At 46.4% G+C, this 19,463-nt stretch overlaps 1 protein-coding gene across 7 annotated transcripts; it reads left to right on the top strand.

Annotated features, from left to right (window-relative positions):
• Positions 1-53: 53 nt before the first annotated feature.
• Positions 54-18,659, top strand: LOC309518754 (uncharacterized protein). Of its 7 annotated transcripts, none has more exons than XR_014213595.1 (7): positions 54-245; positions 1,844-1,984; positions 2,957-3,050; positions 3,793-3,952; positions 5,947-6,099; positions 16,646-16,878; positions 17,832-18,659. XR_014213595.1 is itself a non-coding variant. In XM_082199240.1 (6 exons), exons 2-6 carry the CDS (start codon positions 1,854-1,856, stop codon positions 16,699-16,701), a joined length of 594 nt encoding a protein of 197 aa, XP_082055366.1. In that variant the 5' UTR covers positions 54-245; positions 1,844-1,853; the 3' UTR covers positions 16,702-17,613. The 7 variants fall into 7 exon arrangements, 5 of the variants coding, with proteins under 5 accessions (XP_082055366.1, XP_082055362.1, XP_082055363.1 ...); XR_014213596.1 differs by lacking the exon at positions 17,832-18,659 and adding an exon at positions 13,220-13,349 and having other exon boundaries at positions 16,646-17,613; XM_082199240.1 differs by lacking the exon at positions 17,832-18,659 and having other exon boundaries at positions 16,646-17,613.
• The last annotated feature ends 804 nt before the right edge of the window (positions 18,660-19,463 follow it).

The raw sequence follows: 19,463 nt of genomic DNA, 5'->3' as shown, positions 1-19,463 counted from the left end.
AGCCGGGGAAGGAGGGCGGGCCGAGCGGGAGGAGGGGCCCGCGCGAACGGAAAGGGCCGGGCCCAGGCGCCGGAGGAAGCGCGGCCCGCGGAGCGAGAGCGCCGCCTGGACCCCGGCCGGACGCACGGCGGCGCCTTCCCGAGGGCGCTGGAGGGGCGGGAGACGGCAAACGGCCGGGGCACGATCCTGCGAGGGGGGGCTACTCGCGAGCAAGCCCCCTTGGCTGACCGAGGGCTCCCGCTTAGGTAAGGCTAAACCGCCGCCGCTGCTGCTGCTTCCTCCCAAGTTAGGTTTACGGAGCGGAAATGAAAGCCCCGTGGATTCCAGCAAGGGCTCTTTACTCCATGAGTAAACCCCTCAGGTCGGATCCTGGCTCAGTCCTATAGTTAAATAGGAAGGCCCAGAAGTCCCGTGATGCCAGTGAGTTTGCTCGTAAGTATGGCTTAAGGCTGGATCCCTCCCATTCCAGAAGTTGTGGGGTTTTAATGGGGCAAGTAAACTTAACACAGTACAAGTAAGGGGGAATGAAAGCCCCTTGGATTTCACCGGGGTTGTTTACTCGGGGAGTAAACACCCACATCACCCCGTTTGGATCCGACCTGTTGGAAGATCTCATGAGTTCTGGCATTTTAAGGAGGTTGAATCCCAAGACCCAGCCATCCCCTCAGGGTGGGTCCCAGCTTTGCCATGATTAAGATTGGAAGACCCAAAATTCCCACGATGCTATAAGTTTGACTTACCCACTGGAAAAGACCCATATATCCTGTAGTTTCCGTGGGACTAATATCCAGGTAGGTAAACTTAACAAACTGCTGCTATCCTCCTCCTCCTAAGTAGGTTTAAGGAGGGAAATGACAGCCCTGTGGATTTTCAGCAGGGCTGTTTACTTTGGGAATCAAGCCCTCAGGTTGGATCCCATCTTAGTCATAATTAGAGAGAAGTCCTATGATTACAATGAATCTGCTTATAAGAATGGCTTACGGTTGGATCCATCCCACTGGAGAAAACCTCACACAAGTCCTATGATTTTAATGAGGATACCAGTGAGTCTACTGAATGGCTTAAGTTTGAATCTGTCCTGTTGAAGACCTGTGATTTCAGTGGGGTAGGTCACTTTAAAACAGTACTGCAAGGTGGTTTACTCTGGGAGTAAACCCCTCAGGTTGGATCTGGTCTCAGTCATAATTAGAGGGGTAAAGACCCATAATATGCACCATGATTTATATGGGTCTTTGTATGTATGACTAAAGGTTATATTAGCTAAGTACTACTACTGAGAGTAGACATATAAATTAATGGGCCTAAGTCATGTCTAGTAGTTGCAATGGGTCTACTCTGAGTATGACTACCATTGGATACTACCTGAAGTTGGATCTCCGCTAGGTTTACATCCTTGGTCGGTAAACTGCCACCTTCTTCCGAAGCAGGATCATTGAGGGGGGAACCCCATAGTTTTCAGGGTGAGGTCACTTTCAAGTATGCAACCTTGCAGTGCAATCCGTTTTTTTATGTTAAGGATTTTTTAAAAGGTTAAGGCTGCCTTACAGTACAATGGCCTCTCTAAGTAGCTGGTAAACAAAAAGCAAATAAAATGCCTGTTCCAATATTATAATCTCAAATAAAATACACATTATAATCAATAAAAGAGTAAACTGCCATTAGGCATTAAAATAGGATCTAGTTACTGAGAGGTGTAGGCCCATCTAGAGCTCGTTGGGAAAAAGGTGAGGTGTAAATGCTGCCATTATTATTATTATTATTATTATTATTATTATTATTATTATTATTTTCTCCAAGGCCCTGCTGCTTAGTTCCCTGCTTTTGTTTTTGCCTTCGGTTTCAGGAAGCCTTAAATGATGGGGCTGGAAGGAGGACTTTATGGATGTGATGAGCCTGCATACTGGAGAGCGGTTTTGAATGTTTACCAGGATGTGGTCATGGCCAAAGCGAGCAAGAAGGGGAAAACCATTGCCTTGGATAAATGGTAAATGTTTTCAGCAGGTAGCAGAACACACCTGCTACAGCAAAGAGCTTCTGGGGGGTTCCCTCTCTCATTGTACATTCAGTGAAGCAGAACACTGGAAGATTTGGGATGCACAAAAGGAAGGCCTTCTTAACACAGCACATAGCTAAACTATGGAAGATGTATAGTGATGGCCTCCGGACTTTTCTTATGTTCTGATGCTTCAGTTGCAGCCTTAACACTGTGGTGATTTTTCATAACTGGCAGCAGAGCTGGAGAATCTTAAGACACTTGTTTCTTATTCGTCCCCTTCATATTTTTTTCACTTTGTTTTATGTGTATCCTTACTTACCCCCTCTGATTTTTATGTCGTACTGAATGGACCTCCTGCTAGGATTATTTATTGAATTGCTAATTTATTGAATTGATATTCCACCCTTCCTTCCCAAGGAACCCAGGGTGGCAAACAGAAGCACAATTAAAAACAATGCAAAAGCATTCTGAAACGATTACAATTAATCCAATCTAAAAGCAGTTTCTGTTAAAAACATTCCTGTATCCAGTGATCTCAAGGTTGCCAGGAACAGAATTCTTTAGCCACCCAATGCTTGGGTAAACATGAATGTGTTTAAATTCCTCCTGAAAGCTGATGATAATGGAGACAGGCACACCTCACTAGGGAAGGCAATACGCATCCAGGGAATCGCCACTGAAAAGGCCCTTCATGGGGGCAGCAGCAACTGGGCCACCAAGTCCTCCCCTGCCAACCATACAGTCCAATATGACTTCTGCAGCAGAGCAGTGCCAGTCCCCAGAGCAATGAATTGGACAAGTCTGTGGCCTGTGCAGTTCTTCTCTTTTTGTCTCTTGTGAGCTTTGCCCAAATCAGTTTAACTGAAGAAGGGGGAAATGTGTTTCTCCTCGCTGATCTTTTCAATGCTAGTCAAAACCATTTTATTGTTTTTATTCCCTTCCCTCTGTTACCATTTGCAGGTATCAAGAGGAGCTGCCAATTGCTGTTTCCGGGCGGAAGGACAAACACTTGACAAAAGAAGAGCTGGTGAGGCTGATGGAATGGAAGCTTTCCGTAAGTAATTCTGCCAGAGTCGGTTGCCATGTGGAGCAGAGGCAGCATGGACCCAGGGGTGTGATAGTGCGTAGTCACAGGAACCTGCAGCCCTCCAGATACAGCTGGACCACAGCTCCCACCATCCTTGCTCACTGACCACGCTGGCAGGGCCTGATGGGAGTTGGAGTCCATCAGCAGCTGGAGGGCCATGTTCCCCATCCCTGTTTTAGAAAGTCTATCCCTCACGCACCCCATCTGCTCACGGAAGTTAAAAATAAAATAGAAATACTCACTGACTATTTAGGTAACGGGAAATGCCTGTGAAATGAAACAACAATAATCAGATTATAATAATGATAATATATTTTTACTTTTCGGACTTTATAATCATTTGTTTCCAAAAGTTCTCCAAGAGACTTAAAAAAACATTTAAAATCATAAGCATGAATATACTATACCATTAACAGAACTCATACAGAACACCGGCAATTCCTCTTTATATTTTACACACACAAAGTGCCCCAATAACAGCAAAATAGCACCAGCTCAGTTATTCAGAAGCTTGGGGGGCAAGTCTTGGCACTGCAAAGCTGGCAGCACAATAAAGGAGCCTGGCAGACCTCAATCCTTAACATAATTAAAAAAAGGAGAGCATTCCATAGCGTAGCTCTGTCCTGAGTGAGCATATGAGACTCAGAACTAGTTTTAAGTCAGCAGTGTAGGCCCAAGTGGGAATGACTGCCTTCTCTCTTCCCTGCAGAGAGGCAAGTTTCGCCCTCGACTCCAGCAGCTGGTGGCCACTAACTCCAGCGAGATGGTGGAGAGCTGCACCAGAAAAGCCTTCCAGCTCCTCCCTGACGTAGCAGCTGCCATGACTGAGCTGTGCAAACTCAAGGCTGTGGGGCCCGCCACAGCTTCAGGTAGGAAAGGCCCTGAAGCCTGCAGGTTTGCCTACACATTTTGCAAGGAGTTTGAGCAATGATTGTGCTCTTTCATTCACCCAGCATTCTCTTAACATGATCACAGCAAAACGTTTCTTTTTGAACGGTGGTAGCTCAGTGGAGGAACATCTGCCTTGCACACAGAAGGCCCCAGCTTTAGTCCCCAACAACTCCAATTAGGGCTGGGAACGTTCCTATACAATGCAAGGTAGCACCTGCTCCACAAGAGGGAAGCCACCCTTCAGAGAAGCTTGCCTGTCATCTAAGGAACTCTGTGATTCTTCAGAACCTGAATTTCTCTCTCTCTTTCTCTTGAATTTTTATTTATTTAAGAAAGGGCAGACACTTCTATAACATACAGGAAGAAATAAATAAAGAGCAGTTGAATTGAAATTAAACATACACACATAATGCAAATTTGGATCACTTCATTCACAACCCCTGAAAAGAATTATACCTTTTTTCCTTTTTTTGCACACAACACATACATGCTTAGTGAAAGAACAAGAGGGGGTCCCACTCTGCCCATGTATGCCCTACGCAGAAGTAACATGAATAGGGCTCAAATTAATATCAGGAGCTTCCCTCATTCCCCACCTAACCTTGCCTAAGGCTGCATCTGCACCTTACATTTAAAGCTGTTTCATACCACTTTAAACAGTCATGGCTTCCCCCAAAGCATCCTGGGAATTAGTTAAGGGGTGTAGAGAGTTGCTAGGAGATCCCAATTCTGCTCACAGATCTGCAATTCCCAGAGTTCCACAAGGGGAGGAATTGACTGTGAAACCACTCTGGGACTGGGGTCTCCTAACGGCTCTCAGCATCCTTAAGAAACTACAGTTCCCAGAATTCTTTGGGGGAAAGCCATGGCTGTTTAAAGTAGCATAATGAGGTAGATGGGACCTAAACCAAGAATGTGGCTGCCTAGTCCACCCCGCTCTTCCTGAACGGAGTTTCGTATTCCAGATGGCATATTCTTGCCCCATGTTTATTACAGACTGCTACATATTGGTCTAAATTTTTTGCTTGTTTGTTTCAGCTTTCAGCCAGGATCCACGGGGTTTAATCTTGTCAAGCTGTATGAGCAGCTGCAGCGGTGCTTTACAAATAAAAATAATTCCAGCCTTTTGAGGGCAGGGGTGGCTAATCTGTGACCCTCCAGATGTTGTTAGGCTACGAGGACCGTCATCCCTGACAGCTAGTCTTGCTGGCTGGGACTGCTGGGGGCGTAAGAGGCTGCCTTATACAAAGTCAGATTTTTGAACATCCCAGCCACGCAAAAGTCAGGCAAGGAAGAGGCATTATGATTGCAGCTGAAGGAGGCACTTCAGCCAGGCAACAGCATTTGAGGGTGGGGCACGGCCTGAGGAGGTGACAGTAAGACCTGGATCCTTAGGGGTCATGAAGGGAGGATTCAACCTGCTTTGGATGGAGTTGACACGAAGGAATAAGATGGTCCTACTCTGCATAATAAGGGACGTGGCTGGTGCTGTGGGTTAAACCAGAGCCTAGGATTTGCCGTTCAGAAGGTTGGCGGTTCGAATCCCCGCGACGGGGTGAGCTCCCATTGCTCGGTCCCAGCTCCTAACAGTTCGAAAACATGTCAAAGTGCAAGTTGATAAATAGGTACCGCTCTGGCGGGAAGCTAAACGGTGTTTCTGTGTGCTGCGCTGGTTCGCCAGAAGCGGCTTAGTCATGCTGGCCACTTGACCTGGAAGCTGTACGCTGGCTCCCTCGGCCAGTAAAGCGAGATGAGCGCCGCAACCCCAGAGTCGGCCACGAGTGGACTAATGGTCAGGGGTCCCTTTACCTTTACCTTACTCTGCATAATGCAGATTCTTCTACTCGTATTTCCTTCTCTTTAAGAATCTTGTAGCTTCGGAAGTACCCTGAAGATGTCGAGAGCTCAAGGTGCATATGTGATATTGCTCTCCCGCCATCCTCCCCAACGTCTGCCTTTGCTCCCATTGCAGCGATTCTGACTTCCGGAGCCCCGGAAGCAGCTGCCTTTATGGCCGACGAAGCAGTAGAGTCTCTGCCAGGCCTTGTCCCTGTCCAGTACACCCTCAAGCACTACCTGCGCTACCTTGACGGAATCCAGAGCTGTGTCAAGAAGCTAAACGAAGGTAAGGCAGGAGAAGTTGGGACAGTGTGCACACTCTGAAATGGATGGGGATGCCTGCTGGATGAGGAGGGTTCTCCTTGTGAGCTAGAACACTGAACACACAAACTTCCAGCTCACAGAAACCTTCTCTGTGCATTCCATTGCTACCATATATGCCAGGAAGAGACCCTTCCTCTCTGCCCACTAATAGGATTCTGTCTCCACCTTTAAAGCCCTGCCTCTTCACTTAAAATAATAATTATTTAAAAGCTCCAAGACAAGTCAAGTTTCTTCTGGTTCTGTAGTAATTTGTTCCTGTGTGTTTCCGGCTTTCCTGTCCAGTTCCCATAGAAAGTTGCCTTATGTTGTATCCGACCATTGGTCCATTTAGCTCAGTAGTATTTCTTGGGGAAACCTTTTTCAGTCTGAGAGCCATATTCCCTTGTAGACAACCTTCTGGGGACTGAGCCAGAGGCAGAAGTGAGCAGTGCTCACAAAGGGTGTGTTTCCTTCTATACACACACACACACCCTCCGTCCAGGCAAACAAGAAGCCAGATCACAGCTCAAGGACAAATTCCAGTTGTGCAGCAGAACCCAAGCAGGGCTCAGGGCAGGACCAATGAGGGGCATGATTTGGGAACTGGTGCTGTCCCCCAGTCTCAGGGTTTCTACATCCTCAAAGCACACAGCCCAACCAATTCCTTGTTCTTAATCCATTTCCTAGTTGATGCAGAACAGGCCTGGACGCCTCACCGTGTGGAGATGTGCCTCTGGGCTTGGGCCATCGGCAGCAAGCTGCAGCTGCCTTCGTTGCGGGCTCTAGGCGGAGAGGGAGCAAAGGCAGGGGACGGGGCAGAAGCAGGCAGGCCTAAGAAGAAAAGGAAAGCAACATGAAAAATTCCAGGGTTGCGGCTTTGTTCCTTGGTGCATGAATACTGAAGCTGAACTACACACACACACACACACACACACACACACACACACACACACGAAAAGGCCATGCTGTTATTCTGGATCTCCAGGACAAATCTCCAGGAGAGCCTGCACCAGTGATCATTCAAGACCTTTGAACGTCTGGAGCAAATAGTGCAGCTGTGGAAAACTGGTCTTCCCTCTCAGGACTCTCTTTCACCGTCTGCAGTGTGGAGCAGCACATGGCAAAATGTAGATCAGCCTTCCTCCCCACCCGCCCCACTCCAAATAATTTGAGAATGGTAAGTCACTCATAAAACAGATTGGGCATCCTGATGTTAAGCTTGTGGTTTATAGCTGGAGCTTCACAGCTGCTCAGGATCTGGGATGAGCTTTATATTTGTGGGTGGGGAGGAATTTTGCCTCCAGTTTGACGACTATCTAGTGATTATCTTTCCATGTAATGTAAGGTTTGACGGACTTGTGTCGTCAGGAGCAATTTGCTACTTGGGTACCACTAGGGGGAGCACCTCCACTGGAAATGCCCTCCCTTCTAAACTCCTCCCCTCCTGTGCAAGCATCCTGTAAGATTGTGGTCTACTCTAGTCTACTTTGAACGGATTAATGTATGAAAGCTCTGCTATCCAGATCCTCTGACAGGTAGGGAAGCGGAGGTGTTTGACTGACTATCATTTTTGCCTCCCCAGCTCTGTCACTGCTAGTGAAATAAACACAACCAAAGCACGATTTTTTTTGGAATCTGATTTTGCTTTACAAAATCAAGTTTTATATTAGCAAAATAGATATTTAAGCTATTAACAACAAGAATTAAATACATTATCATCCATAGTCTCTCCCTCACACTCTCACACACAGTGAATATGAGATATGTGCCCAGCTGCATTACAACATAGGGAAGCTATATTTCTGAATATTATCCTAGCATTTCTCATTGTAGTTCTTGTCCAATAAAATCCTTATTTTCCTATGAATTTACTTGTTGTTCCTAACAAACTAAGAAGTGCCTGGCTGGCGGATCAGGCCAGTGGCCCATGTTCTCCCAATGGTCAACTAGAAGCCTTCCAGAATTCTGCCAGCCATTCAAAATATGATCTTCCAAAACACATCAATTTGGGTAGAATATCGACCATCTCCATCTCTGTGACCTCCCTCTGACTTCTACAGCCATCTTCCTTTGTGGCGCAGGGCAGCGGTAGGTCCTTCTGTAGCACCCTCTTAATTCACTCAGGGGTAGGGTGAGGCCCAGCTGGATTGGTGCCTTGGCCAAGCTGTGTGTGAGAGCCCCTCACAATCTGCCCCAGAATCCTTTGCACCACACAATAGTTCCTTAGCAGATGTAGGAAGGATCCCTTGGCTGAAAAAAATGGGAATGGCATGTGGTGTTTTCTTTGACTGGAAACGGACCCCTCCCACGTCAAAAAGGCAAACCAAAAAAAGGGGGGGTGAGTTGAAGACTCTAATCCTGAATGCATTTCCCTTGAGAGTTAGCCTTGTTGAACTTAATTCTGAGTCGATGGGTTTATAGGATTGTGCTGTGAGGGCTCTCTAAAATAGGACAGGGGCCCTCCAGGCAGTGGTGTGCAGCCTCATTTTGCTGGAGCCCTTGGCCATGGAGTGGAACCCCTTGGATAGCTCTTCTGCCATGTCGAAACGTCTGGCTCCCCACCCCCACCCCCCGTGCCAAGGGTTAGCAAAGCTTGCTGCTGCAGCCCAGGAATTTGCCTTCTGGCTGGCTTTGTGCTGGCTTGAGTTTTTCTGCTCCAGTAATTTTTTTTCCTTGGATGCTTAAAAGTCCCCGTGCCTGCAATCCCCCATTTTCTGTCCTTCGCACAGCCTGGAGATTTTGCCCTTGTTTTTTGAGTGTGTGCTTTGTATTTATTCTGTGAGTCCTGGGTGGGGAAAGCTTCCTGAGAGCAGGAATGAATGGAAAGTGAGAGTGAAATGCTTTGCCAATCGCTTCTGGGGAATGGTCTTGAAATCACAACCTGAGGGTGCCCCCCCCCTCTTTCAAGTAGCCAGCCCCCATCCGATCCTCCTGCACTAGGGTTGGGTTGGCATCTGTCAGTCATGGGAGACAATGGAGGAATGTGCCTCTGGAGTGAAGTCAAACCATTGGAGAGTTACAATGCCTGCTATGGGGACGGATACAGGAGAGAGATGTTTTGTTGCAGGTGGGGTAGATGAAGGCGCCTGGTTGTGCTGCTGCAGATGCACCATGGGATGCTCTGTGTCCCTGGGAACCTTCCCTTTGTTTTAGTGAGTCTTGCACTGATTAGCTTCCAAATAGACTATTGGGCTGGCTATATAAGAGACAAAAGATCACCCTAACCCAGCATTTAGTTTCCAGTTCTGCCCCCTTTAAAGAGCAACACCTCGTTAAGCATCAAAGCAAATAGTTAAGTACCCCAAGAGCAAAAAACCCTCTGGTGTTGAGTGCTGACAGCATTGGCACTAAAACAAGAGGGGGATATTGACATCCACTGGGGAAATGCTGAGGTTTTGCAGAAGTAACAAAATAAAAAAAACCAACAACCGTCAACCCTTAAAAAAAAAATCAGCAGCCCATTTTAGAAATCATTCTAAATTGAATTAAGCATCTCAAAAGCCATGGCTTGCCAATGTGGATGGGCTTCTGCATAAAACATGGACAGTGGAACTGAATCTTTTGGAGGAAGGTCTTAACTGTCCATCTGGAGTCCCAAAACAGAAGCAGAAGTCTTGGGAGGCGAGTTTACACACGGCAACATTCTGTTGCAGGTCTGGCATGCTGAGTCCTGAAATAATTGCATTGAAATTGTGTGCTGATTTCAAATAAACGGGTAAGATCACTTGTGGAATTTCATAGTCTGGGGTCCTCATTGGGAAGGACCAAGGGAGGGGGGGCAACCCAGAAGCTCCTGTGCCGTCAGCAATCTTGCAGCTTCAGTATCTGGGATGCTGCACTGCTTTCCCCTCCCAGAAACGGGGCAGGGCCTCCCCACAGAGCGGCATCTTGCCTTCAGCTCAGCTACGGTTGGAGCTGCAGTGTTAGTTCCAGCGGGAGGCTTGGTGCAGGGAAAGCCAGGGTGCTGCAAACATGTCAACACCGGGGGTTGTACTAGTTTTTAACACAGCGGAGCAACTGACCTAGTTTTGAGCTAGCGGAAGTGTGGCTCCCTCCACCCCTCAGGTATTGCTTCGCTGACACTTCGCTCCCAACCCTCTTCCTGTCACCCTTTCCAGCCAGGAACCCCAACATCCAGCGCGGGCGTCAAGCCTGCTGTACCCAATTTGCAAGCAGGTTTCCCATGACCTCTTCTGCGCTTTCTTCATCCCTCATTTTGGGCCATTCCACATGTCTGCTGTCACTGAATACACAGCAGCCTTCCCTAGAGTGACCTGCTGCTGCTGCTTCTGCAGTCTGGGTTGTCCGTTTTCTGCTTCCTCTGCCACTGAAAATTAACCCTCTTAAGAGCATAAAAAGATCCCTCTGGGTCGGGCCCAAAGCCCATCTAGTCCACCATCCTGTTCTCACAGGAGCGAACCAGGAAACACACGAGCAGGACCTGAGTTCAACAGCGCTCTCCCCTCCCTCTGTCTCAGCTCTGGAAGGCCAAATGCAGCCCTCTCTCTAAGGACTACCCGCAGGCCACACTTCCTTCCTAGCTATGCCCTGGCCACATCTCTGGCTTGCCCCAATTCACGGCCTCCCAGAAGCTTGTGGCCTAGCTCTCCTATTGCCTCTTGCTCACCTGGATGGAGGATTGAGATGCAGGGTGAGTATAAACTGCTCTACTTTGCATAGGTACAAAAATGGTGCAAATGTTGTTCCGTCCACTTTTGGCTCTGCTCCCACCTGCGACTGGCATGAGGCCCCTGGAAGGCCGTCCAAAGGGGAATGTGGCCCTCGGGATGAAAAAGCTAGTTCACCCCTGCTCCACCTGGCACACTCTTGAGCAGGGGTCAGCAAACTTTTTCAGTAGGGGGCCAGTCCACTGTGCCTCAGACCTTGTGGGGGGCTGGACTATATTTTGAAGGAAAAATAAATGAACGAATTCCTATGCCCCACAAATAACCCAGAGGTGCGTTTTAAATAAAAGCACACATTCTTCTCATGTAAAAAAACACTGATTCCCGGACCGTCCATTTAGAAGGCAATTGGGCTGGATGCGGCCCCCGGGCCTTAGTTTGCCTACCCCTGCTCTTGAGTGTGGCTGCGGAGCCCTTTCCACCAGACACGCAGAAGTCCCAACTGCAGAGCATGATGGGTAGGATGTTTTCCACTGTTAAAGGCCCCGTTTCGTTATTCATTCATCAAAAGTGCCTTGTTCTTGGCATTTGCATGCCTTTTTCTCCAGCTGTTGTCTGAGAGTGGCAGCCAGCATCTTTCCCTCTGCCTATCCACCCTTGTCTACGTCTTGAAAAGAGACCCCTCCTCACACACCCGCAATTAAAGAAAAGCTGGGGACTTTGCATGGGGGTGGAAAGAGCAGCACTGAGTAAATTATTCACAATCACATCAAGCAATTAGTTTGTCGCACTGAAACGCCGAGCCACACACAGAGTCCCAGAGGATCCTCCAGTGCTTTACTTTCCCTAATCCTCGCTGAGAATCGAAAGGATTATGTGATGTTGATACATTCCGTTCCCCATCCGTCCCCTCTATGGTGGCTGCGTTTTGTTGAGGAGAAATCAGAAGCAATTAACAATGTTGTTCTGTTTTGAGAAGGATGCCGCAGATTAAGGTCTCACAGATCCCAAAGGCTCAAGATTGTGTCAGAAACCACAACTGCGTATGCGCACAGAGAAAGCTGGTTGATCCCACATTAGATCCCAGGTGCATCTGGACCAGCGATGTAAATGGTCAGAATGAGAAACCTCCCGCCGGACGTTTATTTATAAAAAAAATATTGGATACCTTCAACTGCTTTAACACATTGTTGTAATATTGTGGGGTCAGTCTGAATGATACCTGTGGGTCCCTTCCCAAACCTGTGATCTGTGAGGTTACAATCTGTTAGAGACCATTTCTTTGTAAGATTGTAGCCTTTCTAGGCCTTATTAACCATGTTCCCCTTCAAGATAATGCCCTGAGCTGGCCAGCCAAGTACCTCCATTTACATATCCAAAGAGCTTGCCCTGTTGCTATAGAGACAAGTGGGTGGGCCTTTTCCCCACATCACCTGCAATTGCAGCAGAGTTCTCAGTTATTAGAAGTTCTGCAGATGGGATCTGCAACAAAATGTTGCAGTGTGGAGCGCTCCTGTTCAGGATTCTAGTGTCTCCATTCCACTACCACCCGGCTTTCATTCCCCACCTCCCTCCAGCAGTCAAGAGGCAATGATCAGTTACCATGTCCAGTCCTTAATGAGACTGGGTTTGTGGAGGGTGTGTCTTTTTCTAAAAGGTTTTTTGTTCTTGTTCTGCAATCCTCAGGGTCTCCCCACCCTGAAGTCTGCTGATAGAGAGATGCAAGACAGCAGCATCTTACCTATGCAAGGAACGTTATTCACACTCGGATCATCAAAAGTATAAATGATGATGATAAGTGGAAAGGTTTATACTATAGGAATGACTCTTAATTATAGAATGGGCTCCAGTTTTTTAGATACAGTGGACGCTCGGGTTGCGAACATGATCCGTGCGGGAGGCACGTTCGCAACCTGCAGTGTTCGCAACCCGTAGTACCGCTTCTGCGCACATGTGGGTCGCGATTCAGTGCGTGTGCAAAGCACCGAAACCCAAAAGTCGTGATTCGGTGCGTGCGCAAAGCACCGAAACCCAAAAGTAACCCGTTCCGGTACTTCCACGTTCGGCACAGTGCGCAACCCGAAAACGCACAACCTGAAGCGTCTGTAACCCGAGGTATAACTGTACTGGAACAACACCAAACTCCAGTAAAATATTCACTGGGATATTTTGGCTATTTTCTGGGCTGTGTTAAATGTAAGCCTATGGGGTGTATTAGATATAGTTAACTTGCATCGTGAAATTAAGATTTAATTTCATTCGGTTGCAATGGATGGGGTTTTTTTGTTTTTGTTTTACTTTTTCTAAATAAATCTGATCTGAAAAAGAAGACATAGATCGCTTCAGTGCATGAAAGTGGTATTTAGCAAACACAGTTAACAGCTGCTGGCAGACTTATCTGTCATCTAGACCGGTACTGACTATCGTGATTTAGGGTTGCTGCCTTTTAATGGACAGATGTTCCTGCTCCTTTTACAGCCTTGTGAGGGGTAGGAAAACCAGCAAGGGCAGATTCTCTCTCCCCTCCCCACCCTCCATCACTGCCTCTCCATGTTGGGAAGTTTGAATGGCTTTAAGTGAGGATCAGACAAATTAACGGAGGATACCTGTAAGTATCAGGGGCTACCAGCCATTATATTTTGCCTCCACTGTCAGACGCATTATGGCTCTGAACACCAGTTACTGGGACTCATGAATGGGGAGACTGGGGTCATGCTCAGATCCCACAGGCACCTGGTTGGCCACTGTGAGAACAGGACGCTGGGCTAGACGGGCCATTGGCCTGATCCAGCAGCCAAGCTCTTCTTAAATTCTTAAGCTTCACCTAGTGCTGTGCCAAAACTTGTCCCAGGAATCTTTGGCGAGAGCCGTGACTTTGAAGAGGTACAATACTGCTTTAAATGTATAGTGCAAATGAAGCCTGTGTTGTGGGTGTGTTTTGAGGTTTTTATTCTGTTCCAGTTTTTTTAAAAAATTAAGTTTTAAAGTTGGACTATGGTTTTTATTATTGATGCATCTTTTTTTTGGGGGGGGGGGAACCTTCCTAAGGAAGCTTTGTGCATTTAATGAATAGAACTTATGAAATCTACATTTTAAAAAATCAAGTAACAGGCAAACCTGTATGAATGTACACAGCAGTAACCCACTGTACTTAATGATAAAGGTAGCTCAAGACTCAAGATCTACCCACCCTGGAAGAATGGCAGATGAAGGTGATTGACTACATGGAATTGGCAGAAATGACTGGCAGAATCCGAGAACAGGGAGAAGAGTCGGTGAAAGAAGATTGGAAGAAATTCAAAGACTACTTACAGAAACATTGTAAAATTAATGAATGTTAGAAGGATGTTGGATAAAAACTAAGTGGTTTCCAGCTGTAATGTTTTAAGAGATATGAAAAAAAAAAGGTTTCACAAATGGGTAAAATTTTAATGGTAAGGATTTGCTGAACTAACAAATTGAACTGGAATACAAAGAAGGGAGGTATGAGGAGGTCCGAGGAAATAAGTGTATGGAAGTTATGTTATTGAAAATGAATGTGTGTTTTTAACTGTTTTTTATTTTGTATGTTTATTTCTTTTTGGTTATATTTTAAAAACCTTCAATAAATATCTTTTTAAAAAAAAAAGATAAAGGTAGCTCAGTTATCATTTTGGGGCCGGGTTCTTCTACCTATACGCTATTCTTTAAGGATAAAGTCAGTGTTACAAAACCTTGACTAAGCCCAGCTGGCTTTCCCATCAGCCACAAAAGCTGTTGCTTACCCAGTGCATGTTAATTTATCCATTCTCTTCTCAACCATCATCAGTAAAAACATAGGAACTACAGAAAGAAAGAAAGAAAGAAAGAAAGAAAGAAAGAAAGAAAGAAAGTTGGACTATGTTATAAGTCACTTTGGGTTACTTCATATTTCTGTTTTTTGTTCTTTTTGAAACCAGCTAAGAAATAGAATACATTCAAATAAAACCGGCACTTACACCAGACCACATCCCGGTGTGTGCAGTCAGCTGAGATGCCCTGTGTTTTGTTTCCCTTTCCCGTAACCTCGCTGTGACCCGATTGCCACTTTCACCATGAATAATTAGGTCTCTCCATTCTCCGGGTAGCTGTTAAAAGTCAGAGGGCTGCCAAGTGACTGCTGCGCGGGGGGGGGGGGGACCAAAGCCTCTCTCGTGCGAGTGGCAAGGGCAAAGGGGAGCTGGCAGCCAAAGGTCATTCCAGCCCCCTCCTCCTCCTTTTATTCGTACGCTGTCTTTCCACAAAAGAGTTGTGCTCAGAGCAGCTTTCAGCATGAAAGCAGTGGTACATCACTGAAAAATCAACAGGCGCAATAACAATATCATGATAACAGCTATAATGAAACAACAACATGCAACGAAAACAACAAATGCAGTAACATTGCACCTCCTAGAAATAGAAATAGCTTCTGTGCCCACTACAAATTAGCTGAGAATGCAGTTAGTCTGATCAAATATCAAGGTCTCAGCTTCCTCAAAGGGTCACTGTTCCTTTGGCATTACCCTTCGGGCAGCATTAGTGCTTCCAAAGGCCAGAGGTGTGGTACAGTGGTGCCTCGCAAGACGAAATTAATCCGTTCCGCGAGTCTCTTCATCTTGCGGTTTTTTCATCTTGCGAAGCACGGCTTTTAGTGGCTTAGCGGCTATTAGCAGCTTAGCAGCTTTAAGAAAAGGGAAACAAACTTGCAAGAACTCGCAAGACGAAACGTCTTGCGAAGCAAGCCCATAGGGAAATTCGTCTTGCGGAACGATTCAAAAAACGGAAAACTCTTTCATCTTGCGCGTTTTTCGTCTTGCGAGGCATTCGTCTTGCGAGGTACCACTGTAGTTGGACGCACTCCTCCCATGATGTTCCTGCTGATGCCTCTTCTACACCATGCAGCTTCTCAATAGCCTTAGGTCTGATTTGACAGTGCGTTGTATCCAGCTGCATTCTATGTTCCTCCTGGAACATCATTTGCCTTTTCATCTAAAGCAGTCTCTTCTGGGCCTCTTTACATACCTTTCAAGAGGTTTTCTGCATGGGGAGGTTCCCTCCCCACTCCCAGTGGTTTTCAGGGGTTCATCCTTTATTACATCATTTAAAAATACTTTTTATTAATTAAAAAAAACTATGGAATTCAGAAAATTTATTTGACCTACAAGCAAATATGGTCGATAAAGTGACTTAGGGCATTACCCGGTCTGGGATCCCACAGCTATTTCTCCCCTGGTCTCTATGCTAGCCCAAATAGGACTAATTTAGCCAGCTAACCCTGATGATCATCTAATGTTTATTGGATGGATTTCCCCCCTAAATTAATTTTTGAATTCTGAATTCATGTTTTATACTGTATTTTATGCTGTTTTTTGTTGCATCAATTAAGTGTTTTAAATTTGTTGTTAGCCACCCTGAGCCCGGTTTTTGAACCGGGAAGGGTGGGGTATAAATAAAAAAATATTATTATTACTATTATTCAGAGCCGACCCATTGAAATCAATAGACCTGAGGGTAGGGAGCCTGTGGCCCTTCAGCTGTTGGTCTCCTGTTTCCATCAGCTGCAGCTGGCACAGCCAAAGGGCAGGGATGGGAGTTGGAGCCCAACAACATGTGGAAAGCCAAAGGTTGCCCTATTCCAACCCTAGGAGGTGTGTTTAGATTTCCAGTTTAAGGGCCAAACTAAATCTAAGCAGACTATTTGCATCAGAAGGGATGTTAGTGAGGGGAGGGAGGCATGGTTGGTTTGAGTGCAGAAGGCTCAGACTGTGGAACTCCCTGCCACAGGAGGCTTTTGTGTCTCTTGTAGCATTATATATCTTAAAAGGTATCCCAGTTCTGTTTCTTATGTAGGGAGCTTATGTTGGTTCATGTGGCCCTCTCTTCTTCCTATTCTTCTTTTCTTCCCAGCACATATCCTAAGCTCAGCAGTGCCCGCTCAAGCCATGGACTCCGCCACAGGATGACGCTGGCAGTGTATGGCTTTGTCACATGCCCACTGGCTGGAGGAGAAAACAGAAAATCTAGCATTAGCAGGCTGAGCACTCCTGACACCAGCAAAAGAAGGAACTGAAAGAGGATGACACAGCTGGAAAAGACAGAAGCTCTTAAAGGTGTTGCCCTCCTGCGCAGCTCCCAACCAGGTACAGGAGGGCAGCTTCAAGAGAACCTCATACATGGCAAAGGCAGTCACGTCAGTTGCCCATTATGGCCTTTCCATCTTTCATACACTGAACCAAGCTTAATGGCTAGTCCCCATTGAGACTGGTAGGCTGGAAGGCAGGGAGCCCAACAGTAGGGGGCACCAGAGCTAATGACAGGCAGAGCCAACAAATTCTAGTTTTGTTCCTCCTTGCTGAGTTCCACAAGGGACAACACTGAAAGTGAGGAGGAGGAGGAGGAAGCTGACAGCCAGACAGCCTCCTCCCGCCACATGGGGACCCCAAACTGGTTGTAAGAAGTGTGCACGCACATGAAAGCTCAAACCAATAACAAACTTAGTTGGTCTCTAAGGTGCTACTGGAAGGATTTATTTATTTATTTTGGTTGTAAGAAAGAAGGCGGGTTTTTGGAGACCTGCTGAGAGTAGACTGAGGTTGGTGAGTCCTTTGCCCTAACAAACCAATTGCTGCTTCTACCTGATGCATTTTAGGTCCTTTAGAACAGGAAATAACAAAGATAATAGTATTTTGTGTCAGTGTTATTTTTTTGGTTATTTGGTTATCTCTTTTTCCTATTCTGTAATCCGCCCGGGAGCTAGTGAAGACTGGGTGATAAATATATGTAAAATAAAACCATGTCAAAAGGTGGGAAGCCCAATTAGCTCTTTGGCGTAAAGGTGGGATATAAAAGGAAAAATAAAATAAATGTACTGCTTACATTAAGTAGTGAACGACAAGGTAAATAAAGTACTATTTGTCAGAAACTGAACTGCAGCGGAAAAGAAACAGCACTGATTGTGACACAGAGAGGTCAGGCTTTGCAAGAAATCTGGGGCAGGTGTTTAGTGAAGAAAGATCCAATGCCGGAAAGATCCAATGCTGCTAGATTGAAATGTAACACTCCACTCCCTAAAACCCTGCAGTTTCCCTTTCAGCACAGGTCTTCTCATGTGTTCTCTAGTCGCCAGGCTGTCTTCTGCCTCCTTCTGGAAAGGACACTTTCTGCCCTGGGTTGCAAAGCTCACCCCTTAAGAATCCCAGGGGGTGTGTTTCAAAAGGGCGCGCACCCCCCCCCCCGCCACTGCGGGAGCAGGAGAGTGTTTTTATGGATTCCCAGCATCTCAGACATCTGTCTTAGTTGGAATTATTACCTGTCAGACCGCATCTCAGAAACCCCATATCATGAACCCTGTTATCTTCCTGGGTCCACCCACGCACACAGGCAAAATAAACTAGAATATTTTTTTTCAAAAACAGCAACCCATCCACATGGAGAGATGCACGCTGTTTGCTCACACTCCCACACGTATCACGACAACTGCAGCTGCAAGGAGCAACACACAGGGTTGGGGCTTGTTTGACTGGCATACTTGTGTGTACAAAGGAGGGCCACCAAGATGCAAAGGCTGCAGCTCCAAATACTACAAGCCTGCCTAGTGCTGTAAAATTTTTGATTATTTTGTGTGTGTGTCCCAAAAGATTATGGGGGCGTAACCCATTATTGGTGATTCAGGGGGCTGTTTCAGAGCAGGACTGCAGAAACTCAGACTGGTGATGGGGAGAGAAAAATGGATGTGACAACAGGTCACATCCATTTATCTGCACACCTCTGGCCCCCCACACTACTGCCATGTGGCCCCCGCAAGATTGCTCATGATGGAATACTGCCCTTGGCTAGAAAAGGTCTCTACTCCACTCCCCAATTGTATACAGGACTTCCCATTCTTTTAGAAATCTCCACTTCTGGGTTGTTTTTTTAAATATATTGTTGTGGATGAAGCCTGAAAATGCACAGGCTGCACTTGCTTAAGCAGACACGGGCAGAAGGTGTCTCTGTATCTCCTAGTAGATTTCTAGGTAACATGGAAGTAGATTGGCAAGGATTTCCAACTCCCAATGATGGCCAAAACAAAAACGAACACCCCCCCCCCCTAAATTAATATTGCTGAAATTAAGAAAGCTGATGGGACCTAGAGTGGCTTTTGGTGCAGAGGGACTGTGATTCAGTTCAGTTTGAAATCATGGCAGGCTGAAAAAAAGTCACTATCCAAGAATTCTCCTCTGCACAGCTTCCTAGAGACAAAGCTCTCTAAGGGCTCTTCCGGGTCACCTGTTTATTAAGCATTCACCCATTGCTTGCACAAAGCTGACACGGAGGTCAAATTATATTCATTTTTTGTTGAGCAACTGTCCCGATTTGTTTGTGGCAAGCTTGTACAACAAATGGCCATATTCACACCATATATTTAGAGGACTGCAATGCAATGTCAAACAGTCACTGCTTCCCCGAAAGCAGCCCGGGAACTGAAGTTTGTTAAGGGTGCAGAGAGGAGATGACTACTCCTCTTACAGAACTACAATTCCCAGAGCTCCCTGTGAAGAGGGATTGACTGTTAACTCTGGGAGCTGTAGTTCTGTGGAGGGAATAGAGGTATCGTAACGAGACTCAGCATCCTTAACATACTACAGCTCCCAAAATTATTTGGGGTAGCACAGCTGTTCAAAGCGACACCGTAGTGCTTTAAATGTATGGTGCGGACGTGGCCAGGGAACATTCATAGTGATTT

This window comes from Podarcis vaucheri (genome assembly GCF_965113315.1).
Source record: "Podarcis vaucheri genome assembly, chromosome: 14".
In the NCBI taxonomy this organism is placed as follows: Eukaryota; Metazoa; Chordata; class Lepidosauria; order Squamata; family Lacertidae; genus Podarcis; species Podarcis vaucheri.
This window is presented reverse-complemented; position numbering and strand designations above follow the sequence as displayed.